Source organism: Myodes glareolus, chromosome 8 (genome assembly GCF_982192425.1).
Source record: "Myodes glareolus chromosome 8, mMyoGla1.1, whole genome shotgun sequence".
Taxonomy (NCBI): Eukaryota; Metazoa; Chordata; class Mammalia; order Rodentia; family Cricetidae; genus Myodes; species Myodes glareolus.
In genome coordinates this window covers 99,767,838-99,788,807 of record NC_142033.1, presented here as the reverse complement: position 1 = coordinate 99,788,807, position 20,970 = coordinate 99,767,838, and the positions used below count along the sequence as shown (strand labels likewise).

General features: G+C 42.4%; 2 protein-coding genes across 4 annotated transcripts in view; both read right to left on the bottom strand.

Moving 5' to 3' along the window:
* Window positions 1-1,818: 1,818 nt before the first annotated feature.
* Gpr75 (G protein-coupled receptor 75) lies at window positions 1,819-12,080 on the bottom strand. Of its 2 annotated transcripts, none has more exons than XM_085692332.2 (2): window positions 11,649-12,080; window positions 1,819-6,301 (listed from the first exon to the last, which is right to left on the bottom strand). In XM_085692332.2, the coding sequence occupies exon 2, from the start codon at window positions 6,273-6,275 to the stop codon at window positions 4,653-4,655; it is 1,623 nt and encodes a 540-aa protein (XP_085548458.1). In that variant the 5' UTR covers window positions 6,276-6,301; window positions 11,649-12,080; the 3' UTR covers window positions 1,819-4,652. The 2 variants fall into 2 exon arrangements, with proteins under 2 accessions (XP_085548458.1, XP_048283541.1); XM_048427584.3 differs by having other exon boundaries at window positions 1,819-6,390; window positions 11,649-12,079.
* A 2,667-nt stretch (window positions 12,081-14,747) lies between these two features.
* Window positions 14,748-20,970, bottom strand: part of Psme4 (proteasome activator subunit 4) — a 107,430-nt gene continuing 101,207 nt past the window's right edge. For both annotated transcript variants that reach the window (XM_085692331.2, XM_048427553.3), the window contains 3 exons: window positions 19,043-19,176; window positions 17,491-17,628; window positions 14,748-16,221 (listed from right to left, as the gene is read on the bottom strand). In XM_085692331.2, coding sequence (XP_085548457.2) covers window positions 17,494-17,628; window positions 19,043-19,176 — 269 coding nt within the window. In that variant the 3' untranslated portion in view covers window positions 14,748-16,221; window positions 17,491-17,493. The remainder of the gene's footprint in view (window positions 16,222-17,490; window positions 17,629-19,042; window positions 19,177-20,970) is intronic.

Sequence of the window (20,970 nt, the reverse complement as noted above, 5' to 3'; positions counted from 1 at the left end):
ACGGACTACGACTTCTAATCCTCTCTGTGCACAGAAATGCCACTTCCTGGGTATTTGATGTGTGTGTGAACTATGGACAACCAAGAGGGTGGTATCTCTATGGACAGTCACTTGCTGCACAGGTGCCGAGAGGGCTTGTTGTGGAGTTAACAGGAACAGTAGCTTGGTGACCCAGGTGAAAATTGGTTGTTAACTTGACTGGAACTAAAATGACGGAAAAGACAAAGCTCTGGGCAGGTCTACTGGACTGAGGTGGGAAGACCCAACCTAATGTGGACAGCACAATTCTATCAGCTGAGTCCTGGACTGCACAAAGAGGAAAGTCATGACATTCTTGCTGCGGAATCATTCTTGTGCCCTTGTCATACAGCCCTGACGATAGACGACTTTGTAGATGCCTGACCTTTTCTTACTACAGTTCCTCGTTTAAATTTCCATTAGAGAAAACCTTGGTTGAGAAACTAAAAGTTCTCAGAAAAAGAAACAAACACTTTATTTGTTCCAGGTTAATCTCATTTTAAAGAGGTTGTTAAGCCAAGCTTAGTAGTGAGGTTCTATGTCACAGATACATCAGGAGAGCAAGGTAGGGGGATTCGTTCAAGGTATTCCCAGGGTACAAAGTAAGTTCAAGGCCAGCTTGGGAAACCTTGTGAGACCATCTCAGAAAATAAAAACGGGGACTGGGATTATAAAAGGGGTCAGAGGGTAAAGTCACTTGCTGAGTTTGATCCCCGAGACCCACATGGTAGGAGTAGAGACAACTTTTGAGGTTGTCCTCCTCAGACCTCTACACATACTTTGTGGCATACACACACGCACACACACACACACTCACACACACGTAAATGTAATAAACCATGGCTGAGGATGTAGGTCAGTGGTAGCACTTGTCCAGTATGTATGAAGAGCTAGGTTTAAGCATCCCCAGCCCTGCTGGGAAACAGTCTAGTAAATAAGATTCTGGGGTTAATTATTCTTAGTATGACCACAGATGCTTCAAACTATGGGCAAACTAGTTATTTTATTTCTCAAAGATAACTTTTTTATCTAAGGCTGAACATAGTCATTGTGCAAAAGTGACCACTGTCACACTCTAATGGTTTTCAAGGAACAGGGCAGAAATATAAGTAATCTAAGAGGCAGAGCATTGTCTAGCATGTACAAGGTCCTGGAATCGATCCCCAGTGCTTAACAAACACACACCTAGGTGGGAGCAGAGAAGGAGAGAAAGAGAACAGAGACGCCATGACCATGGCAACTCTTATAAAGGAAAACATTTAATTGGGGCTTGCTGACAGGTTCAGAGGCTGAGTTCATTGCTATCATAGTGGGAAGCATGGTGGCACATAGGCAGACATGATTATGATGATTATGGAGAGGTAGTTGAGAGTTTTACCTTCAGGTCGGCAGGCAGCAGGAAGAGACAGTGTGCCCACTAGGACTGGCTTGAAACTGAAAAGCCCACCCCTAGTGACACACTTCTTCTAGCAAGGCTACGCCCACTCCAACAAGGCCACACCTACCAGTAGCCCCTAGGGGCCATTTTCATTCAAACCATCACACACATTCCTGCAGTCCCAGCACTTGGGAGTTGAGATGGGATCTACACGCTTGAGACCAGCCTATCTGCATAGTGAAAGACTGCACAGGACACCATATTGCAACTTGATTTTTCAGCAGCGTGTGCATACACAACTAGTTCAATGATGAGGAAATAGGAGCAGAAGGAGTTTGAGGCTAGCCTATACTATATAGTAAGATCCTGTCTCAAAAAGTAAATAAATAAAACAGAACAAACAAACAAAAAAGACCCAAAAGTTAGGATTTGCAGTACTTTTATTTTCCAAACTTATTTTAAAAGCACATTAAAACATCAGAAATAGAAATCTGGCCTAATGGTTAACATGAGAACACTTACTATAAAACTTTTAGAGATATATAATTTGCACACAGTAAGCATCAAGAGAAAAATTAATGTATCCTGCAAATTAATCATATTCAACTGAATTTTCATTACTTTGATTTATAATTTTTTAGCCCTTATGAGGTGACAAGTTATATATATCTGCCTATGCCAATATGACCATTATACTGGTACAGACAGACATATGTAGCTTATGAAGAAACACATTTTACCTCTCTAAAGATAGGAGGGGAGCCAGGGATCTAGCCCACTATATATTTCATGCAAATTGAATAATTTCTTGATGAACATAAAGAAACTGAACACTCTCTATGTACATGCTTTGTCTTCTTTGTTGTATAAATTGTACTTCTTAAAAATGGGCCCCATGCTTGTCAAATAATTTCAAACATAAAGGTCACACAAGGAAACCTAGCATTTAAAAATTTACAAGTAGTAATTTTTATGACCTTTTGTTAAGTCACATTTTAAATGCCTGCTCCCTCAAAAGAGATGATACCTTTTTTATGAATGTAATTAATTTTATTTTAATGTGTTTGAGTGTTTTGCCTGCATTTATGCCTATGCGTCATATATGTGGTGCCATGGTGGTCAGGAGAGGGTGCAGGGCCCCAGTGAACTGGGATTACTGATGGCTATGCCACTGCGTGGGTGCTGAGAAATGAACCTGGGTCCCCTGGAAGAACAAGTAGTCTTAACCTCTGAGCCATCTCCCAAGCCCCAGAGATATACACCTTTAAACGTGTGCACTGTTATTGATTACACGTTTGCCTCCTTTATTGGACTTAATGCTAAGTTTTTAATTAAGACAAAAGTCTAATTGGTGCTGGGTGGTAGTGAAACAAGCCTTTAATCTCAGCATTCAGGAGGCAGAGACAAGAGGATCTCCAAGTTCAGGCCAGCCTGGTCTAAAGAGCTAATTCCAAGGACAGCCTTTCAAACCCTGTCCTAAAAAGAAGAAAAGAAAAGAAAAAGAAAAAGTCTAATTGGTAATTTGCCAAAATTCTCCAAATGATTTTGGGAGAAGATATTAGATGTCTTAGATATTTTAATTCTTTGCTGACTCTGTCTCAGGGGAAATATTAGTGGGAACCATGTTGTGCTGAATCTATAAAACACAGTTGCCACAGGGAAGAGTGATTTCCAAAGAGAACCCAGCTACCAAGATAAAGGAGAGTGGATATGCTATAAACCTTGGTAGAAAAATAGAGAAAGGGGGGAAAAGAAGAGGAAAGCTAGGCAGGCGAGCTCTAGGCGAACCCTGAAGTGACTGTGGCTGGAGCTGCTAGCTCTAGCTAGAGGCTTGTTCTGACTCAGGAGCTACTCCACCTCTCAGCACCTCCTGACATCTTGGAGTTTGGGCGGAGCCTGGGAGAGAGTGTTCTGATCTGAGTGTTTTCTGTTCCTTGCGCTTCTGAGCTTTGAGACTTCTAGTTGAATATAACAGTTTGTAAAGATACTCTACTTTGGGCCTAACAGTTAGCATTCCAAAATTCTAGTGAGTTCAAATCCTAACTGCAGGACTAAAATGTTTTTACATTAAAAATGTGATTTCACAATTGTCCTCCTAGGCATCAGTGGACCTAAGAAAACTAGTCTGAGGTGTAGGAATAACATAGTTGCTCGTTTCCAGTTTAAGGTTAATGGGAGACTATAAAACAATTAGTTTGGGGTTAGGGTGTACTGCAGTGATAGACTGGCTGCCTAACATGCACAAGGGCCTAGGCTCGATCTCCAGCCCCATACAAATAGAATAGAAACTCGAAAACCTCCATATGAAAATATTAATAGATGACCTTGAAATTTTTCTATAGCAATATTTAAATTCAAAAGGTTATTTTTGAATATCTATGTGAACACTGTCAGGTGGCTCTCTACTAAATTCTCCTCATACAGAAGGAAAGCCTACGTCACCCCCCGCAAGTGCATCTCTACATCTTGTTAAATAAGGGTAGTTAGTGTTAAATGTATGATGAATGGGTCCATTGCCTTCCCCAGACAAACTGCTGAGACATACCGCGTCTGCTCTCTCAGAACAGTGCCCCACACTGGATTCCGGGTTAAGATCCTTCTGTAACAGCAATTAACTGGTAACTTGTAAAGGTAGTTACTCAGTTGACACAAAACAACAATGTGTACAGTTAGAAGTGACAAGAATCCCAACTCTGTGTTGTTAGGTAACTGTGTTATAGGGGGAGGGCCTCACACTGGCTGAGAACTTCTGATAAGGACAGCGGTACAGGTAACACATTTCTATTCTCTGCTTTAACAATAAGTTTTTTATTTAAATCAACTTGCCACCAAAAAAAAAGCATACTGTTTTCTGCTTCAGTACTTCAAAGAGTCAAATTTCATATGCTTATAAAAATGACACTTCAGAAAGACCATTTTTCAGACACCTTTAAAAATGTGGCCATGCGTATTTAAAGACCCACAACACTGACTGAAAGGCGGTCATCGTAGGGTTGTTCCCGGCGTCGTCTTAGTCGTTCAGTACAAAAGACTGGGACACACATCGGGGTAAAAATGGAAATAAGCTTTCACATCAAGTCGCAAAATGTCAATAAACCACGAAGCAAATCCAGATACTAATATCTCAGACAAAAGAAAATCTAACGGTCAACTCTTCAGCCGACTCTTCAAGTTTTGCTTTGCCACCGACCTCAGCATCTTTCCAAGGCTTGTTCAGTCTGGGAAAAGCCCCCCCCCCCTTCCCTGGCCGTGGGGTTTAGACAGAGGGGACGGGGATCTGCTTGGCCGATGTGCTGTCGTACTCCTGCAGCAAGTCGTTCGTGGTGTAATAGTGCATGGCAATGTACGAACTGGCAAACCCGAAAGAGTTTACCGTCTGTAACCTTCCCAGACTGCTCTCCTCCTGTGAAGGGCTGCTGTTGTAGATGCTGTAGTAAGGTTCAATCCGAGTGTTGATGGGTGTCGAGCTGCTCTGACCACAGTGCTGGTGTCCAGCAGACACTTTGGGACTTACCACGCTTTCCTTTGAGTGACTTGGGCCGCAGGCCTGGTCCACAAATTTCTTCTGTGGCTTTGGAGACAGCATGTAGGCAGAGTTTGTCTCGTGGTGGGAAGATTTGTTTCTGTTGATTTCAAGGTTCCCTTTGCCCATGGCTCGAAGTCGAGTCTTCTGCTTGCAGCAGAGTAAGCCCAGGCCGATGTTCTGGAGACACCAGAGCACTTTTCTCCTCAGCCCCGCACTGTTCCGAGAATATATAAAGGGATTTAATCCTGACTTGAAAAATATCAGAGTAAATCCAAACAGTTCAAACTGGTACAGGATGAAGCTCCCGTTGTCAGACAGAACCACCTGCAGCAGGGAAATCCCCAGAGGAAGGCAGCACACCAGGACGGACAACACTATGATCACACAGGTGACCACGGCTTTGGAGTCTTTGGCAGTAGAAAGGTTGATGGCTGATACCAGCTGGAGTCGGTTGGTTGAAGGGATCTGCATCTGGCTGGGGTTCTTACTGTACCCATGAGTCTGAGAGTGCTGCAGTTTGTTGTAATTCTGGTTCCGGTACAGAGCCGGCACAGTGCACTGCACAGGATCTCCACCGCCCTTCACAGAGGCCCCCATGAATGGCTGCGGTTTAGAAGCATCGACTGTGATCACAGGGGGGCACTTTTTGACTTGAGCATTCTTCCGGAGTGTCTGGGCAATCATGATGTAAGAGACAGACACCACAGCAATACAGAAGGTAAAGTCAACAACATACAGAGACAGAATGGCTTTCCCTTCCCCAGCCATCAGACTGGACATGGGGAGACAAAGGTGAGACTTACTGGTTCTCAACGTAGCCAAGGTGGCAAGGGTAAAACTGGTGGCCCAGAGAAGCAGGGTGAGGAGCAAGATGCAGGAAAAGGAGGCCGTGCAATTAGGTTGTTTCCCTAGCACCATTCGGAGCCGGTGCAGGGCAATCACAGCCACCATCTTGAGGGACATGATGATGAAGCCTGAACTGGTGAGGTGGAAGGTGAAGCAGAATGTTTCTGGGATGCTCCTGGCTGAGCTGAAGAAGAGCACGAAGGTGAACATGGGAGCCGTAATCCCACAGATGAAGAGATCACAGAAAGACAGGTTTAAGATCATGAAATCAAAGTTGGTTCTGAACTTCCTGAAGGCTGGGTCAAAGAAAGACAAGAAGACAATAAAATTGCCATAGGAGCCTAGACAGAAGATGACAGCAAGCAGGAAAGTACAAGTCACCAAGGTGGCTGTGTGGATAAAGTCTCGAAGATCCTCCCGGAGAGACGTGCCGTTGCCTCCCTGCGAGGGAGGCATGTACAGCAAGGTAGCATTGGCAGTGTTCTGAAGAGGGACACTCGAGTTCATCTTCAGAGAGAGGTGTCTCTTGTGCTCTCAAAAAAAAAAAATCAACAGGAAGAAAGTCAGGACCTCAACTCACAGACGAGGGGCATGTGCCAAAAGAGGGCCAAGGAAGAGAAGCCTGCACGAGAAAGCACAGCCAGAGACAGAAAGGGATTAGTGAGCGCGGCAACTGCATTCCATTTCACAAAAGCTTTCACAATTGTCATCTCTATTACTTTGAAAAGCACGTCACAAATTCTACCACAGAGAAAAGACATCCCAAACCAGGCACTGGAGACACACAGGAACACGACTTCTCCGTCGGAAGTCCATGATCTCTTCCTTGGAGGAGTTATGTCAGCATGGTAGCAGGGACCACAGCCAGGGACAAAGGGTACTGAATGCATCTCTCGGGGAGGGGCTGAGAAAGGATGAAAGGAGCTTTGGTGAGGAGAAGCCAGCTGGGTGAAAGGTGATGGGCAGGGAGAATGCACAGCTTGGGAAGCAGAGAGTCGGTCTCTGCAGCAGCGGGACGGAGCAAGCAGCAGGCTGTGCTTGGAATCCAAGCAGGAGGGTATTGTCCACACACGATGTGACCCTTCAATAAACGCTTATAAATCAATAATAAATCCCATTATTTTCTCTAAGGAGAAATCTCTGTTTCTCAGCATTTTTTCCCTAGTTTGAGAGTTAAGTTCTTAATCAATTGAAAACGCTCCTTTGAAAAAGAAAAGTCCTGACTACATTTGAGAGAAGAAGAAAAAAATTAAAGTAACAAAAGGTGTCTGAGATTATGTTTGTAATTTCCAAGGTGCAAAGCAACGCTTTGGAGTCTGAAGATGTAGTCCTTGGGTGTTTGATCATCAGCAAACATGCCCATGTGCACACATGTGCACACACACAAACACACATCATACCACTACGAGGGCTAGAGATGGCTTAGTGGTTAAAAGTATGTATTGCTCTTACAGAGAACCCAGGTTCCAGTTCTAAGATCCAGGCTGGGTGGTCCAACTCCAAAGAATCAGATGCCTTTTCCTGGACTTTATGAAGTCCAGGACACTTGCACCCCCCAGACACACACATCTACACATACTTTAAAAATAAAGTAAAGCTTTTAAGAAGCACTATATAAACTCTAAGTGCTAGTTATTATTACAACAGGAATATCCTCATCATCAAATAGGAGGCATGAATTCTGTATTCATTAACTTAACTATATTAACCACATGTGTGTCTTGGGCCAGTATTGTGTGAGTTGCTAAATACACATAGATGATGAAGAAGCCCTTGGTCCATTGAAAGAATAACCTTCTTGCTCCTTATTTCTTTCCATGACTCTCTCTCTCTCTCTCTCTCTCTCTCTCTCTCTCTTTCTCTGTTGGATATTTATTTAGTGGGTTATGGAAGGGAAAGGGAGAGGGGGTGAGGGGAGAAGGGGGAAGAACTGAGAGAAAAAGAGAGAGAGACAGAAACGCGAGAGACAGAGAGAGAAGGGGAAAGGGAGAAGTGGGGAGAATGGAGCGAGGCAGAAGCTGCCTCTTTGGGGGAGAGACGGAAAAAAGAAGAAACTCACTCAGGCTGGCCATTTTTCTCTCTTATGCAAGGAAGTGTAATATATACCCACACCAATCTTCACTGTTCCCAACCCTAAAGATGTGTGTGGTCTGCTGTCCATCCTCTCCCAAACAAGACTCCAGCAAGACAGACAGCATTTAGTGCTCTACACTTGACAACTGAAAACATTTGCTCTAATTTAACACTGCATGAACAGGTCATGGCACTAAGGTGGTCCAGAGCCCATCCTCAGAATATTTTACCACCAGCTTGAGCTGGAACCCAGAGGTCTCCACGTGCCAACCCTTCAGCTGCTGGATCAGGGGGTGCAGATTGAGTCCAGTTAATGAGGGATTACTGGGGCTCCAAGCAACAGCTATGGACTGCCTACAACAGTAGTCTTTCAGCATTTAACCACAACAAGGACAGCCTTGGCAGTGAGAATCAGGTAGATCAGTTTGGGGAGAGCCGTGTGATCAACCTTTGTGCCCCTCACTAAGACAGAAGCAGCCTCTGCCGCTGCAGTGACCATGGACTGCAGAACCCACACTACGGTAAATTACTTCACTGTCCTGTGACACCAACTGTTCTGCAAAGTAAGCTTTCTTTAAACTAAGTTCTATGGGAGATAAAAGTATAAGTCTAGAAAAAATATTCTTATCAGTTAATAATAGACAGCTCTTATTGCTTTTAGTTTAAGACTGCATGCCTGTAAACTCTTTGGATATTGTTACCATGAACAACAACAGTGTCTTGCTGGTGGTTTAAAAAAAATGTACCTTGGAGTTAATTTATGAAAAGGGAAAAAGAAGAAAAATCCATCTGGAAAGTTAGGAGAGCGGAGATACTAGAGTAGCAAGAATCTAGGCCAGAGAAAGTATAAATTTTGTGAATGTGGAATCATGGCGCTTAGAGAAATAAGGTGATAATGAAGTGGAATGGTGGAAGTTACAAGACCCCAACTGTAGATGTGGAGGATGAGATGCTAAGGCACCAACAGTAATCAGGGGAAAGAAAGAACAGTAGTGAGAGAGGGAAGGAGCCGGGGGGGGGGGGCACTGAATCTGGAGTAAGAGAGGCTGGGTGTTATAGCTTAGTGATAATGCATGAGGTCTTAGGGGTTGGAAGATGATTTGGAATTATTATGAGGGCAATGTTGCACAATCAATTAAATATATATACAACTCCATGTTAGGAAATAACAGCAATATAATCACAACTGTCAGTATCTGTTTAGAAAGTGTTTATGACATGCTAGACACTATTCTTAGGGTTTACACTACTGACTTTCCCCAAAACTCCATAATATTATTTCTAGCTCGATTTTGAAGATGAGGAAACCCAGTTGGAGAGATCCTCAGCAAGGCAGCAGAACTTCCATATGAATTAAGCAATTGCTTCTCAAAGCCCACATTCTTTAACTCCATTGCACACACACACACACACACACACACACACACACACTCACACTCGAGAGAGATCTGTAGCTCAAAGCTAAATTACAACAGCTGTCATTTATTGAGTTGCTATTACATCCTATGCTCTCATACTTGAAGCTTTATATAAGATATCAAACTTTACTTAAATCTCAAAACAATACTATTAAGTATTAAAATTCTGTTCCCAAGTAAAAGTTCCTGGAACACAAAACTTCAAAACCAAGAAAGGAACAGGAGAGAAAGTCAAACCAGAACAGAGTACTAACTCTTGGGACTTTAAGAGGAAATTAAGAACAAAAGCAAAAATATAAGCCAGATGGTGGTGGTGGTGCACGCCTTTAATCCCAGCACTTGGGAGACAGAGACAGGTGAATCTCTGTGAGTTCTGGTCTACAGAGCGAGTCCCAGGAAAGTTAGAATTCTGACACAGAGAAAACCCTGTCTCAAAAAACAAATGACAAAACATTATATATATAATCTTGTGTGTGTGTATGTGTGTGTGTGTGTTCAATGCTTTGGGACAAAGTCAATAGTGGTTAACTATGCCTAAACATTAACTATTATTTCCAATAAGCTGTATCAGAATGATTTTAAGTTATAAAACCAGCTTTAATTATATTTTTACTGTGTTTATCTATTTAGCATGTGTATTTACTGTTGCACTGTGCTTACTCAGTCCTATGTCAAGTCAACACATCTAGGGTCATTTTGAAAGAAGGAACCTCAACTGTGGGCAAGCTTATGGTACATTTTCTTTCCTTTCCTTTCCTTTCTTCCTTCTTTCTTTCTTGGTTTGGTTTGTCAAGACTGGGTTTTTCTGTAACTTTGGAGATCTGCTTGTCTCTGCCTCCCAAGTATTGAGATTAAAAGTGAGCACCACCTCTGCCTGGCTGTGGTGATTTTCTCAATTGATGAATGATGTGGGCTCACTGTGGGTGGTTCTAGGTACCATAACAGGCTGAACAAGACATGAAAAAAAACAAACAAACAATAAACAGCAATCCTCCAAAGCATCTGCATCAGTTCCTGCCTCAGATTCCTGCCCTGGCTTTGTGTGATGCACTACAAGCTCTAAGATAGGATAATCCTTTTTCTCCCCAAGCGACTTCGGTCAGTGCTTTATCACAGCAGAGAAAGTCTAAGACAGGCAGGCATGGAGAGTTCTGAGGATAATTTGTGGAGGTTGTGTTTCTGCTTCCATCATGTGAGTCTTCAGGATTAGTGGTAAGGGCCTTTGCTGCTGAGCCATCTCACCAGCCCAGAACACCAGTCTTAAGCATATATATTAACAACAGTAAGACAGAATAAGCAGAGTGTAGTGGCACACATCTGGAGAGGTTGAGCCAAGAGACTCATGAATTCAAAGTCAGCCAGGATTATACAGCAAATTTCTAGTCTAGATTATATACATATGGTGAGACTTTATCACAAAATGAATTCACATGCATCTGATTACAGTTGAGGAGTGATGCTGAAGTAACTAGAAGGACCAGGAACTCCAAACATTGCATAGTGTCAACTCTTGGTAAAATTTGGGTGTGGCACAGGATTTGAATTCCAGTGCTCAGGAGGCAGAAGCAGGCAGTTCTCTGTGATATGGAGACCACGCTGGTCCAGGCTCCAGGCCAGCCACGGTTACATATGAGATTCTGTTGCAAAACCAACAGAACAAGATGTGTGAAAAGCTGGATACAGTGACACAGGCTGTAATCCCAAGCACTTCTGAGGCTGAGGCAAGACCACCCTGGGCTACATATCAAGATCCCCGCGTGATGTGCTCCTAATACTGCGCTGCTTTTATTTTTTGAAGCAAACGTTAGGACATTTATAAGCCTCACAAGCTAACACATGACTTGGATTATTCTAATTTATCCCACCCTCAGTGTCATTTCTTCATGGCAGGCATTTTTTGAGCCTCACCATCACACAGAACGGAGTTCTGTCCCGTTCCCACTTATTTGAAAGGATCTGGGAAACCTCAGAGTGGCTAGATAACTTGCCCAAGGTCAGTAAGATATTCCAAATCTCCCATTCTTTCTAGCCAGCTAAACTACCCCTTGAGATTTCCAATAGCTGATGGGGTGGGAAGACCTGAGTCTCTGATTGATTGATGAGGTGGTTTGAGGAGCACAATAGACTGGTAGATTGCAGATTTACATCCGCCAGTGATTGGCAATGGGTGTGGGCTCTCTAGAATTGAAGGAAAGACGGGCCTAGGCCTCTCCAGGGATGCTTGGACTCAGGCTTGTGGTGGTGGGTTGTCGTTCATCCATTTAGAGCCTAGGAGCTTCCTGCAGGCTGCACGCTAACACAGGTGCGCATCCTGTCAGGCCAAGCTCAGCTTGCGCCCCGCTCCCTCCTGCCTCAGAGTCCCTCTGGTCTGGGCCCCGCGGCCTCTCACCTGCTCGATGGCCGCAGCGCAGCCCTTCCTCCTCCACGTTGCAGCCGCGACCCCAGCTGCGCCCGGCGGCCTGAATGCTGCCCGGCTAGAGGAATCGTCGCCATCGCCGCCTCCACCTCCGCGCATCCCGGGAGCCTAGGCGAGCCGGGGCGGAAGGCGCAGTCACCAGCCGAACATGGGGCGCGGCCCCTCCCTCCAACCCTGGCCGCCCCGCCTGCCCGCATCCTCCCTGCCAGCCGGCCGCCCGGACTGTGAAGTGCGCAGAGCCAGCTTCAGCCTCGTGGGCGTGCGCCAGGACCCAGGGCTGACTGTGATACATACAGCAAGGGAGACAGTTAGGGCAGAGACGCCAGGCACCGTGCAACCCTGAGGTAATGCCTTGCCTTAGGTGGAGAGTCTGAGATGAAGGGATCTCCACAGGCCTCCCCTAGGCAGCTCAGAGTGCCTGTAGCCTTGGCTTTCTCACTGGGCTGTCAAGTCATTATGATCATTTAAATCAATTTCAACACACGTATGTGTCTTAAAAGGATGCCTTAGTAAGGATGTCTTAGAAGAATGTCTTAGTAAGGAAGGATGGATGCAAAGTAAAACAGAAGCTATTAAACTGTGTTGAGTGTGAAAATCTTGAAAAGCGATTGTGCAATTCAGCTAGGCCTACCTATTTTAATAAACAACAAAAAAATTAGACTAGTAGCTTCTCATCTCCTATGGCCAACACGTCTAAAGTAACAAACTCAACTTGGTTTTAATATTAGCCGGAGTCACCAAATAACACACACTCCTTAGTGTGTTGTTATGGGCACAAAACACAGCTCCTTTCTTCCTTCAGGGTTCCTGCCTTGGGTTCCTCTACTTTTCCAGTCCCATCTGCTACTTAGAAATAGAGAATGGTGGTACTAGAAATCTGAAACCTTGATTCCAGCCAGGTGAAATTATTTTCTGGCACTGTTGCTACTACAACCTTCCTCCATTTTCTATTAAGTTTTTCTTTATAAATACAAACTAGTAACAAGATTCAAAGAAACTTAATTTTCCCTGTACTTTTTGCTAAGAAATATGCTGGAGGGCGTTGTGAAATATCAGAATTCTGTTTAGAAAAATAATATTCAAGAAAAATTTCCAACTAATTTTCACATAAATCGTGTTCTACTCCTCAGACACTTGACAATGTATCAGTTCTAAAACATGTTATCAGTAAGGGCAACACTGGGCACTAGAAACAATTGAGGGAAAAAAAGACCAAGTAGAAGTTAGAGCAGAAATTCTAACCCGAATAATGTCTCTCCAAATAAATGAACTACTACTTCGTGCATAATTTCCATTTAGACGTAAGTGGTAACAAAGTGTTCAGGTTGGACTATAGCCATCAGTATTGAAAATGTACCTCGTATTGAAAATAACACTCTCTCCATTGTCTAGGACCTAGAGCTCTAAGAAAGGAGGCAGTTGGGGCACATGGTTCTAGAGCTATGTTGAGTTCCTCAGAAATACAAAATAATATGTTCATAAAATATAGCAGTAAGGTGGATAAAATGAATATTGGTATACTAATAATACAAAGGCAAAGTCTGCAAACAACCAGGGCTGACAATAGAGTAACATGCGAACATGCTATCAATCTATAATAAAACTAGTATTCTAGCTCAAAGCAGTTGACATGCATTAACATGTCAATTTTGGGAAAGCACATATCAAGGCCAATACAACGTTCACATTCACTGGGCACAGTGGCAAAATATCTTATTCCTTGGATGCTCCAATATAAGAAAAGCTTTAAAATGTGGAGGTGTGGAGAGGCGCTGCAGCGTATCCTGAAGGACAGCAAACAGTGGAGCAACACTTGGAACATCACAGAAATCTACAAAGGCAAGCCCCTCGCCCAGGTGCTGGGGGTGGATTCAGGGACTCTGCTGTGTTAGGCAGGCCCTACTGCTGAACTCTCAGTCACATTACTAGTGAAGAAAATACCCTCTTAAATATGATCTGCAGCCATTCTTTTTCAAAGGATCCCTTCAGAAACTAAATATTTGATCTTAAAAATTCATATATTTTATCCTTTCCTTACTCAAAGTTCACAGAAACCTATGCTCTTTCCCATCCAACCAACAATGGGTTTCTAATACTGCTTGCCTCTCTGATCCCTGTCAGCCTGTGCCTTCCTGACAGTTCCTGATCCTCTATCTCCATCCTTCTGAATGAATCACATACTCTAAGAGCTGCATTAGATAGGATCAGCCATCCTGTTCTTTTCTCTGCCCCTAACTTGGGACCACTTGTAGAAAATTAATCATGTAGTGATAGAACATTTAATTTCAAGATTCAAGTATAACCTGGGGGAAATGTCAAGCCAATAAGCAACAAACCTGATATTGTAGTTACCAGGGAGCATGTTGGGTACTCAGATTAAGGGACTCTGCTTTTCGATTGAGTGGAATCCAGATCTTAGTTTTCACCGAGTATTCATCACTGATAGACTAAATGAATAAGGAGCTTTTTCTTGAGATTTTAGACTCTTATTCTGTAGTCTTCTGGCTCAGGATCCATAATGTTTTGGTTTCTGGTAGTGCCATCCTAGCACTTTAAAAAGATGTTGGTGAAACCAATAGAATGTCACCCAGCGAAATTTTAACCAAGGAATATGCTGACTACCAAGCACTTTATCTGTTTTTTATTTTTTCAAATTTCCACTTAGGTGCCACTGTGAAAGCTCATTTTTATGTAGCTTAGTTAGAATATGCTGGAGTATTCTCCCTTGGGAGGAATAATAATTCCATAATAAAACTAATAAACAAACTAGGAAAAAAAGAAAAAAGGCTGAAGTAGGCAACAATTCAAAGTCTCACTACTCAGAGAAGCAACCATTTTTATGGTGACAGAGCCTTCAGCTGTCATAGTAAATGTGGTAATCACTAGTCACTTGGCTAATGAGGACTTAAAGCATGTCTAGTGAGCCTGGCTATTATACTCAACAGGGCAGAGTTAAGAAATTCATTCTGACCAAAGGGAAGAAATTCACAGATCTAAACCCAGGAAGGCAAGTAATCCACAAAAGTTGCGCCTACAAAACTGTCTTCTCTTAATGAAGAAAAAAGTCAGGCATTAAAAACAATCCTTTTTATTGGGATTTAAACTAGTTACATAATTGAAATAGTTAGGCACTACTCTATACAGGGGTTATGCCTGTGTATGCTGACACCTCAATACTGTCCCAAGAGCATTGCTGTGCTTGGGTTGGGATGCTCAGCATGTAGACACTAAAAAATATACTGTAGCGTTCCTTTAAGGGCGTGTCACAAGATGACATTCGTCAATTATTCCACCTACAAGATACCTTGCACTTTATAAAGTTGTGACAAGCAAACATGTTACCATTTAGAGATACACGCAAAAAAAGTACATAAAATCCAGATATTCTAATATTAAGTGAACTTAAAAAAATCCCACAGCTCAGCTTTTGTAACATGAGAAGATAAAATAATTTTAAAACACACATCAAAAAATGGTATTCTGGAGGTACAAAGTGCCATAGTAAAAAGTTGTGTGTGAATCTTTACAAACCAGTCACATAATGGTTCGTGTTAACGGCTGCATCTGTACAAAGTCTTGCCAATGTTATCTCTATGGCTTATACAATCTTTTACATCTATGTAACACACTAAACAAGCCAAATACCAAGTCTTATTATTTTCAATGATTCTGCAAGCAGGCAGGGTGAGGAGAGAAAGGGGAAGGGGGGGGGAGTGAGAGAGGGAGAAAGATTAAAAGAAAATTTCCATAAACACAGCAGTAGTCCATTTATATGAGGTGCAACACATTTCAAGGTGAGGTGCAAAACAGTATTTGTGAGGACTAGGGCAAAAAGCAACCAGCCAAGGTATTTATTGATGTTGTTCTTTATTTTTAAAATCACACATTGTATACACATACAAATCAGTCTAAAATTTATTCATCAAACCCCAGTTTTTCAGCAATTGGCTCTTATTCAGCACCAAAAACTCCAGTCTGTGGAGACACAGACTTCTGCAATGTGGTCAAACAATCTGTCAGGTCACAAGTTGATTCTGAGACTTGCCCCCTTTGATCCTTTTCTCTTCATGGCTCTCCAGACACAAGGCTGTCCAGACTTCAGATTCATGGCCCATGGCCTACTACCAGTAAACCCAATTGCCCTTGAGGAAGAATTCAAAATAATTTGAAATGAATGAAATGACAGGACCGACATTACTACTGGTAAGTAGTCTCCATTCTAAGGGAATTGTTTTGTTTTTTTTTTTTTTTTAACAAGCTTCTAGGCTGTTTGGTCATGATGTCATGATCATATTGGATTATTTCTAGTCTGAGACTTTGTGACTTTGTCATATGCCTCAAAGAAAAAGTGATCAGTATTCTGAGAACACTTCAAGACAAGTTTTGGGAAATCAAACGGCAGTTGAGAACCTGTGGACGCAGAAGCCGCTAGAATGACGAGAGCTCAGCCGAGAACGAGCTGTGAGACCTGCAGGGAGCCGACCACAGATGGTATCTGAGGAGCTGGAGTTTTTGATGAATTGAGCCCAAAATCAGGACTAGCCATCTGCATTAAGGAGAAAAAAAAAATCTGTTAGGTAATAAAGCACTCAATTCTAAAATCCCACCACATAGACTTTCTTCTTTTTCCTAACCCCTCTCTACACAAAGACTTGCTGGCTCCCTCCGTCCAGAGAGTAATAACCCATTTTTGACTTAGATGAGTTGTGCATGGTGAGGATTGCTTTTAATACCAGCACTCTGTAAGGGGGAGAGGCAGAATGAGTTTGAGGCCACCTGATCAACATAATGAATTCTAGAATAGCCAGGGCTACAAAGACTCTCTCTAAAAAATAAATAAAAAAAAAACAAAAAATAGACAAACAAAAAAGAACACAGATGATGGGCTAGAGCGATCTTAGTTGTTGATGGCTCAGCAACTAAGAGCATTTGCATTGTTCCCAGCAACCACACTTACGACCATCGGCACCTCAGTCCCTCTCCTGACACCGTAAGCACAGCGGGCACACGTGCACTGAGAACCCAGAAGTATTTCATGACTGTAGGATGCAGAGTTCCCAGTACAACCCCAAATGTCACACTCAGGAAGCAATTTGGACTATGATTTCTTTTCTTTCACCCTGACTATCTCAGGCTGCTAAAGCAACTTATTTATTTTCTAACTGTCCCAAAGCAGACACATAAATTGCCTGTCTAAAAATGGAAACAAAATCCTGAAAAATTCTATGGGACTTGTTTCCACTGACCACATAAAAATTTATTGAGACAGTATCAGTCTGTAACCCAGGGCTGGTTTTAAACTCCGAGATTAGTGGAATATAGAAACAAATACCTGTAATGCCTGCAGAGGCAGGAGGGCTTCGAGTTCCAGTGAGGCACGGTCACAAAAAAAATCAACCCACCCACCCACCCACCCACTAACATCCCGAGGGGAAAGGCAAAGGCCATCATGCTTGTTTACCTCAGCTCTGGGACTGAACCCAGGGTCTCGTCTGTGCTACATTTGGGCTCTATCTCTGAACTATATATCTCCACACCTCAAAAGCCATGTTCACAAGCAGTCAGCTGTGCTGGCACAACTTCAAAGCTAGGATTCATGAGGCCAGAGTGGGGAATCACTCCAAATGCAAAGTCAGCCTGGTCTAAACAGCTATCCGTGTCTTAAAAAGTGAAAACAAACAAGTCTCTCCACTTTATCTAAGCAGTTACATGGCAGCAAGGTTTAAATCATGGCAGCAAGGTTTAAACACGTATAGATATCCTTTTCTCTGCCATCAGTGGGATGACACTTCTGAGGCTGTCACATGTAACTCACCTTCTATGCATAATAGCACGGTGACACAAGGAGGTCAGTGAGAACAAGGAGCTGGTCGTCAGTGAACTGCTGCTTGTGTTCTTGCCAGTTGTCATGGTGTGTCCTTCGGAAATTGGATAAGGTCTTCTTTACAGTCATCTGTAATCAACCCATGTACATTTTAACCTCTAACAACCAGAGTTAAATACCGGTTATCTTCAGCTACATTAGAATCCACGTAGACCTCACCCCTCACACTGCAAATGCTACAATGTTAGAAAAGCAAGTCAATTCTCTGTCTCAAAACCACTAATGATCTGCAGAATTACTAGCTTCACATCAGGACAAAGCACTGCAATGTACTGCCACATTGCCACACAGTTTCAATACATACTGTATTTACAAAAGTGACCTGTTTAGCTTAGGAGCATGGGTGCTCAAGACTAGATAATATAATCACTATTTCTAGTTTAACATTAGCCTCTCATTGAGATGAGAGACTTTCCAGATACAAAATGCCAGAACAACAACATGAAACCTAATTTTGTAACTAATGCTAACAGTGCTCTTAATGTTGGTTTAGAAAGGATACAAGCTACAGAAATTAACTTTAGTTTGTTATAGATGGGAAAAATGTCTCTGCAAGGCTTTAATAGTTACAGAGTAAATGTGACCCTATCAGAGATAGCAGTTTGTTTTTTGTTTTGTTTTAGGTTTCTTCAAGACAGGGTTTTTCTCTGTGTAGCCAGAGGTCCTGGAACTACATCTATAGACCAGGCCAGCCTTGAACTCAGAGATCCATCTGCTTCTGTCTCCTGAGTGCTGGGATTAAAGACCTGCACTACCACTACCAAGCTGAGGCAGTAGCTTTATAAAGCAGTACATTCAAAATGTGCAAGAATTTATCAAGTGCCACAAATAAACTAACAAGGAAGCATTATACTTTGGGATGTACATTATTTTGGTAAATTGTTGTGTGCTGTTTAGTTAACTAAGAAGCTGGATGGGGAAGTGGAATTGGCACCAAGCATGTGTATGTTGTGGTTTTTAAGGCCCCCTGTCTGGGAACTGTTTAGCGCCTTTAACGCTGTAGCAGAAGGAGAGCAAGAAATCAGCTCTAGGGTGAAACCACGTCAGAGGACATCGAGAAGGCAAACCACTCCCAGCAGAGGCTGCTACTGCTTGTCCTAGATGTAAAAGCGCCTGCAGTGGGAAAACTGGCAAGTTCAGCCATGGGACGTTCAGCTTAACTGTGAACTCTAGCTACTGTCTCAAGGTCTCTCAGTAACTTTCTGCTGTGTTTGACCATTTATCTCTCTATCTGCTATTTGTACTTTTACTTGGAAGCTTCACCAGAAGACATACTCTGCTCTCCTGAGACTTTCTTTATTGGGAGCTTCAGCTGCCTTAAAGGTGCTTCACCAGTTGATTTCTGCTAGAAGTGCTTACCCTCCAAACTTGATGGTATTTGCTATTTATTCTTTTACTTTTGCTTACTGTGTACTCAAACTCACTCATACAAAACTGAAATTATAGCTATCATAGATCATTCTCTGGACCATACAGAACATACCTCAATAGGCTGAGGATCATTCAAATGTGCACTGAGATTCATAAGGAGCTGGGGCATCCAGGTGGGAACATCATAAGGGCTAGAAAGAACACATGCACCAAGTCCAAGCACACCAGCATGACGCCTGACCAACTCTGCAATGAAAAAAACATATACACCTTTTACAGTGGAATCAATTTTCCACTCATGCTAGATGTACTTTCAGTGTACATATTTCCTCCATTTAATATCAACTTACAAGTACAAAAAAGCATGATTCCTGCGGTTAAACTAGAAATGGCAAGGATTTTAAAAACATTCTAGAGCTGTCCCCCAGTGACGGTGTAATTGTTTCTAGCCAGGAATGGGTCATATACTTAAAAAACAACATGGCTACAATTTTCCTGATCAGCTCAAAAATATTCTAAGTACAATTCCTGATCCTAAAACAATCTCCCAGATTAGGTAATATTTTCTCTGTGTGACTGTGCCCACACAAAATGCACCACCATGCCTGACAAATGCATTTCTTATAACAGAACTGCAACACATGTCTACCTTAAGGAGTCTGTTCCTTCCTCAGTGGTGTGAGTCCAAGAGATTTCAAATACCCATGTTCCCTGGTCCCCTGCCCCTTACAGTGGTGCTGCGATTGGTCAAACACAGGGCCTCACATGAGCTAAGCAACTCACCACCCTATGACCGTTATACCTAGACCTGTTCCCATCTTTTTGGTACTATTTGGTATTGAACTCAGGACATGATGCATATTAGCCAAGAACTTATTACACTGAGCCACGTTTCTAGTTTCCCTCAGAGTTTCTCAATAAAGCCGCGAAGCATATTCTTTGGAAATCTATTCTAGGTGTGTCTATGAACAGAAGGAGAAGGTAAGAAAATAAGATTTTGAGTAGTAAAAATGATAATGCCATTTGTTATAGTAAGACTTAAAACACTTTATTATGAAAGAAAATCAGAATGTTGATAATTTATTGGAGTTTGGTATTAACACACAACAATATATACATACTTAATACTGGGTATTTAATCATTATGACATAATTATAGCTCTAATGTATAGGAACTGCATATCCTAGGCACTTAGCAGAAATTTAATGAATTTCATATTTACTAATTTTTATAATTTCTATTTCTTTGGGCGTATAGTCAGATGTTTCTCTGTAGTGTCACCTAAATTTTTCTTCAAAAATAAAAATAAGATGACAATCAGACCTTAAGGCACGTGATCTATGCTACCTTACTTCAGAAGCTCTGTGACTCTTCTCTCCATCAGCTGACTAGTAAACTAGTAACTAGTAGGTAATGCTACGCTGCATTAACATTTTGCACACACACACTGGTGGTCCCTAGTGGTATCATAGCCATTTTATTGTGCTCACAGTACACAGGACTATGTGTGCACAAAAAGGAATTTATTCAGTACTGCATTTTTATAAAGTGATCTCCCTCATAGAGACACACATGATTATCTAACATCCCTTCTCTAGACAGAAGCAAAGGTGCCTCTAGTTCCTTAAAACTTTTTCTTTTTGTATGCATGTGTTTCTGTGTGCTCATCATACGTGTGCTCATCATATGTGTGCACATGAATGTAGACTGAAGAAGTCAATCTCAGGTGTTGTTCCTCAGGATTATTTATTTCTATTTCTCTATATGTGTATATGTATGTGCACATGCACGCAAGTACCCACAGAAGTCAAAAAGGGGTTTGAATTCTATGGAGCTGGAGTTATAGGCAGCTGTGAGGCTCTAGATGTGATGTTAGAATCTGAACTCGGGTTATGCACGCATAACCACCAAGTCATCTCTTTAGCCTTGTACTTGTTTTTTGAGTCAAGGTCTTTCACTGAGACCCCGGGGAGCTGCTTGTCTCCACTGTCCCAGTACTGCAGTTATGGGACAGCACACCCCTGGCTTTTTATATGTAG